General features: G+C 29.5%; 2 protein-coding genes across 2 annotated transcripts; one reads left to right on the forward strand and one right to left on the reverse strand.

Moving 5' to 3' along the window:
* Positions 1-1,020: 1,020 nt before the first annotated feature.
* LOC119674983 lies at positions 1,021-2,010 on the forward strand. Its single transcript, XM_038086143.1, has one exon. The coding sequence runs from the start codon at positions 1,021-1,023 to the stop codon at positions 2,008-2,010; it is 990 nt and encodes a 329-aa protein (XP_037942071.1).
* A 241-nt stretch (positions 2,011-2,251) lies between these two features.
* Positions 2,252-4,670, reverse strand: LOC119674984. Its single transcript, XM_038086144.1, has 3 exons — positions 4,228-4,670; positions 3,381-3,906; positions 2,252-2,317 (listed from the first exon to the last, which is right to left on the reverse strand). The coding sequence occupies exons 1-3, from the start codon at positions 4,668-4,670 to the stop codon at positions 2,252-2,254; spliced, it is 1,035 nt and encodes a 344-aa protein (XP_037942072.1).
* Between the last annotated feature and the right edge of the window lie 1,719 nt (positions 4,671-6,389).

Genomic DNA, 6,389 nt, shown 5'->3' on the forward strand with positions numbered 1-6,389 from the left:
TGGGTTCAAAGTTAATGACAGACCTGTAGATATCGGAAATTATTTTTTAAGTAATTACATGATTTTAATTTAAGACATAACTGACTTAAATGCATTTTATTTATCATTAATTCTAAATAATGTGGCAGAACTGAATTTTTTCCATCAGTAAATGCATACATTCCAGCAAGTATGTTACTAATAAAACTATTCATTCGGTTACTTCTACTCGGTTTGGTAACTGCAAAACTAATCTCTCAAGAGAAAGAAAATATTTTGGAGCAATTGTTGAAAAAATGGATAATTCAGATTCAGTGGGAGCAGTATTTCGAAAGTATTCTTATACTACGAAACACACCACAAGACTGTTTCGTAGAAAATTTACCGAATATATTGGAACAACCAAAGTGGATTTTGGACAGTAAAAATGCTTTTGAATTAAGGCAAAAATTCAATAGCGAAGTTTTGGCATTTGTATGTCTTCAGCAAGAATTTGATCTACTGCAACTTGAGACACTGGCAAAAATTCTGAATCATATGCGATACACACGCATCATTGTATTAGCAAAAGATTTTGGCAAACAACAAGATTTATGTGAACCACTCATGAAATTCAGCGAAAAGCATCAATTAACAAATGTAATTATAATATTTGATATATTAATGAATGAGAAACTTTTTTATATAATTACTCCATATCCTTCATATAACATAGTCCTGCAATCATTTATTAAAATATCAAATATATTTCCAAAACATTGGCAAAATTTTCAAGGCAAGGTTTTGTATACTTTACCAGACCAGCTTGAACCACGTAGCGTATTGTATATGGATCACCATGGGAAACAGAAAATAACTGGGCATGTAGCAAAACTAATACAATCATACGCTAAAAAAAGCAACGCTTCACTACAGTTTCTTTTTCCTATACAAGTTGGACAAATTATTCACGCAAATATTATAAAATCTTTTACAGAAAACCGGTCTTTAGATTTACCCATAAGTATACTGGGTATTTTTAAAAATCATTATCTTTACGAAATGTCGTATCCGCTTGAGCTTACTTCGTGGTACATAATGGTGCCAACTATGGGTGTACTCTCAACATCTGATATATATCTCATGATTATCGGAAAAAAACTAATTATTGTACTGACAATTCTAGTTTTCAGTTTCTCAGTGCTATTTACAATTATCGATAGCGAAATATTTTCAAAAATCGGAAGACAAATTAAAATCAGATACATCAATTTAATACTAAACGATAAAGTCCTACCTGGAATTTTAGGACAATCATATATGTTTCACACTCAACCCAAACCATCACAAAGGTGTTTATATATGTCACTTTTTTTACTAGGTTTGACATTGAACACACTCTATGCAGCTCATTTAAAAACACTCATCACAAGCCATCCCTCGCTGCCACAAATTTTGTCATTCGATGACCTAAGGAAAGCGAAAGTGGATATTATGGTTGATGAAACTGAAGTTAAAATAGTCAGTTATTCTAGAGGACAGGAACAATTTGATAAAATACGAGATTTAATGGATATAAGAGACACATTAACTTTTCAAAATCAACGCAAAAATCTGAGAACCTCACATGCTTACACAGTTCCAACATCGATGTGGAAATTTATTGAACAACAACAACTATTTTTTGCACGTGCACTTTTTCATGCTCCCGAAGCAATGATAATTATTGAAATGCTTCATTTGTGCGTTCCACTGCAAGAGAATTCCATACTTAAAGAATCATTTGATCATTATATACATAAGGTGCACGATGCAGGTCTATTACAATATTGGTATAGAAGCACATTTCGGGAGATGCTGTCAGCACACAAAATTGCTATCGCTGAAGGAATCAGAATGGAATCATATCAGAATCTAAGAACTAGAGATTTAAAATGGGTATGGATATTTATTGGATGTGGTTATATATTAAGCATAGTAGCCTTTTTATTGGAGTTATGTATTAGTTCTATAAAATCAAAGCCAAAAGCAATGAAAACTAGTCGTAAATAGCAAAGGGAATTTTTATACGAAATTGAAAACTTAATATCTGAAGGATTGAAAATAGGCACTTGTGCTGAAATATCGGAATATACATTAAAACCCATCGAACTGTCAAATATTATTATTTGATTTTAACAGATCATTCCGATATAATTTTTTGTAAATTATTAACTTTATTATACATTCATAAAAAAACATTCTAAATATATAATAAATTATTCAAGCTTTTCATTCACTGGTATATATCTTACTAAGTGTCAGGCTTGTAGGTACCTTCAATGAATGAATAATGCTTATCCTTCTTCTTAATATCCTTCTTATTAATATTATTATTATTATGTTTATATTGTTTATATAGTGATTTCCACTGCTACTTTTTAAGATTATTTCTTAGATATATTTTAGTGGATTCAAGTCCTAACGTGAATGCACTATCTGCAATGCTATTGCTATTGACTTAATAAACATATTTTGTAATTTAACATACTAATATTCTTGCAAACTCGCTTATTAAATCGCTTCTAGAAAACTTCTACAAAGTCGTGCGGTAGGTTGTAAATAGTATAGGACTTGAACCCACTAAAACTATCTCTAAGGGAGGAATTGAAAATAATTTACGTCGAGTACTCAGTAATCAAAGTATCATAAAAATCATTTTAATAAACAAAACGTAATTTAAAAATTAAAATATAGTAATTAGAACTATATACAGTAAGTTCTCATAATCCAAAATGTGAACATTTTATTGCTGTAAATTCAGGAAGAGTATATTAGTAAGGAAAAAGTAGAGACACAATCACTTATGAGTTTACTCTGCTGTCAAGCTTCTTAAATTTTTAAATTAAGGGATATTGAGTCAGCTCCTCCACATAAAGAGCTAAGCATTGAGACTTTATATATAAGGGCCAAGTACAGTTTAATAGGGAGTTGTACAATTTATACCAAATGATACGTTTGTTGATACGTATCGATTCTAGCTATATTATTGCTTCTCATTAACTTGGCGTCTGTAGTTCAAGCAATCACGAAAGATATTTCATTAACTTGATATTAAACAGTAAAAATTGTACTTGTGTTTAATAAGATTTATTATTTTTATAAATATTTCGTGAACAGTTTTATTCTTCAAATAAATATATACAGATGAATTAAATATATAGCAAATATAAAAATCTGTGTAAAATTTTTCGTGAATATTATAATAACAAACTACATGTTTTGTAAGTCCATGGTGCAATTAGTGTAACAAAATACAATTTATTTATACTAAACAAATTACATAGAATATATTATTTTTATTTAAATTTTTTTAAAACCTTAATAAGGCATTCTATAGCGAAAACAATAATGGCGAAACCTAATCCAACGAAAGTCATTACCCAAATATAATATAAATCCACCGCACGTAAAGGTTCGAATTGCTTGTTTATGTTTAAGTCCTTGAAAGACATCAATCCACCAGAAACCATGTCAAAAAATGAAGACTGAAACCAATGCATAAAAATACCCGAACTTTGCAATAAACCTATCAATTGATTAAGGCTTTCTTCATATATCGAATTAACTGGCAACGGTATAGCATATATCATTAAGTTACTGAAGTACAAATCGGGTGAGATACGAAATACTTTTTGTGAGAAATAATTTTGCTGTTTCTCGAGTATGAACCAAGCTGAAGTGGTAGCTGCATAAGCCATTTCAGTGTTATTGAAACTATTGCGTAATTTAACATATTCATTATGATCTATTAAAGTAATAACATTACCATACTTCCGCACAAAATCTTCGCCTGCATACAAGTTTAATAATTTCGAACCAGATCTGGACATTAACACTTTAAGATTACTACGTTTTATATCGTCGAAGCTATTTATTTGCTGTTCCAATGGAGGTTGAGTCAAAAAACTGAATAAATGTATTCCAAGCATAGTATTGATAGTGAAACCCGCCAACACTAGCATTAATTGTAGTATGCGTCCATAAATAGAATGAATATACAATTTCGGAAAGGAATTATATGTTAGTGCTAGTATTATATCAACATTAAGACTGATATTAAAATAGTTTTTGAAATAAGTATTTTTGGAAAATAAAAATTTTTCTATTCTAAATGAAAGAGAAAATATTATATAAAAGCATAAACTGATGAGTCCAAGTTTTGTATTGAATAATAAAGCATATATATCGTAATATGGGACATGTTTCGGAACGGGCATAATGGGAAACCATTTGGATATTTCAATAAATTGAGTATAACTTTCTAAGTCGCCGACTTCACTTAGCGATGCAATGCTGACTGGTATATCCAATGATTGATTTAATGTCATTTGCAACAATTCCGTGAAGAAAACCTGCTTGCCAATCTCCACTGGATATGCAAACTTAAGTGTGGCATTGAGTTTTTCAGCGAATGTATTAAGTAAACGTCCAACATAGCCCAACATTTGCAAGTCACCATTTTTATTCATGAAAAGTATACTGCGTGGCAATAACTGATCCGGATAAGTTAATAAATTTTCACCATACAAATTTGGTGTGGTTTTTCGAGAGAATTTTGAGATTCCATTTAGTGTTTCCGTTATCACTGTCAAAACAGGAAATGGGCGATAGCTATGAAATAAATGTGTGGTGTTTTGATAGTTACTTTCCAAAATTATGACATTTAGCATGTGATGCAGGTAACATTCTTCAAAAATAAGCTTAATACTTTCAGAATATTCGTCAGCTGTTTCTACCAAGATTACGATGCGGATATATCGCATATGTTGCAAACTGGTGGCAAGTTGGCTTATTAAAGATGTATACTCCAATCCATTTAAACATAATATAAATAGTATATTGGTTCCAAACTTTTTTCTTACAAAATAACTACTGTCCTCTAACAAAATTTTTGGTGTATCTGAGCCTTTCCAAAATGATGTGTCTTCTGCGAAACAATGCGATTTATTACTTTTAAGTAATCCTATCGTTTTGAAATTACTTTCTCTACCGATGAGTTCTAAGATTGTAGACACGTTATAGTCATTGGTTGTACAGTGTATGGTACCAGTGAACATTAATATATATAATATATATATGCACTTATCATTTTCAAACATTTTTTAATAAATAATTAATTGTTTTGTATAATTTAAGAACACACGACAAAAGAAAGTCACAAAATATACAATTTTTTTAAATAATTTAATTAAGTAATATTAGATGAGTACCGCACTTAGTGCTCAATAAATAAAATAAAAATAGAACCACTTAAAGAAAAATGTTGACTAAATGAAAAATGCTTGGCACTATAAGAGGAAAGCTAATTTTTTTATAAAAATTTAAACGTTATTTGCCAATTCATAATAATTAAACTTCCGGTCTCAAAGGGTAGTTTTAATATTTTTTGTTAGAAATAGAGCAATTAAGATACTACTATTCAGAATTAAATGCCGTGTAATTATTTATCATAAGCATTATGAAAACTCTAAAAAGGAAAATTTCCACTAAAAAGAAACTCAAGGAATAGAAAAAGTAATTCCAAATATATAATTATAAAGTAAACCATTAGGAAGCGCTTATTATTTAAAAAAATATTAATTATTAGTTTAATTGTTTAATTTTTCTTAGCGCATATCAAAATAGTTCACACCCGATTTCTGAAACGATTGACAATGTCAATACGAAACTTTAACATATATAAATTATTTTTTTTTATCAATATTTTAGTCCCATTTATTCAGTTTAATTAAATATTAACAAATTCAATTTTAATTACATTTATGAAAAGCTACATATGAATATTATAAGAAAGTAATAAATAGTAACAAAATACATTAAAACTGTTCTTTAATTAATTAAACTATTCGAATATTGGCGAATACTCATTTTTAAAAATAATTTTTTACTCAATTAATCAGATATAATTACTAAAAAAAAATACTAAAACTTAAATCTTAATCTTGCAAACTTTGTGAAACTACAACCATAGATTGAAGAAATTTTAATGTTTAAAATCACGCGCTGGCTGAAGTGTCAAAAACGTGATTCAATAGACAATACATTGCGAATCTTTACATTAACACTTGAAATTAAGAACTTCTTGTACCCTTAAATGTCTTCCAGCAGTTCTTTCTGGCCATTGGTGCATAGGAACCCATGCAAAGATACTACGCATTACTCATAATCCTCCCTACAGAAGTTTTGGAAACCTGCAGAAAAAAGTCACCATAAAACACTTTCTCTGTAAATGCCCGACTTTGGCATTCAAAAGAAACAAATATTTAGAAAGACACTTTTTTTGACAGTTTATAGATTTAGTCTATACTCTTCTATATTAGAGGATCATGCAATTGAGTTACGTGGAAGTTATTTAATGACCTGCCACTGACCCTAAGCAACCAGCCAAC

The sequence above is a fragment of the Teleopsis dalmanni genome, chromosome 2, assembly GCF_002237135.1.
Source record: "Teleopsis dalmanni isolate 2A chromosome 2, ASM223713v2, whole genome shotgun sequence".
In the NCBI taxonomy this organism is placed as follows: domain Eukaryota; kingdom Metazoa; phylum Arthropoda; class Insecta; order Diptera; family Diopsidae; genus Teleopsis; species Teleopsis dalmanni.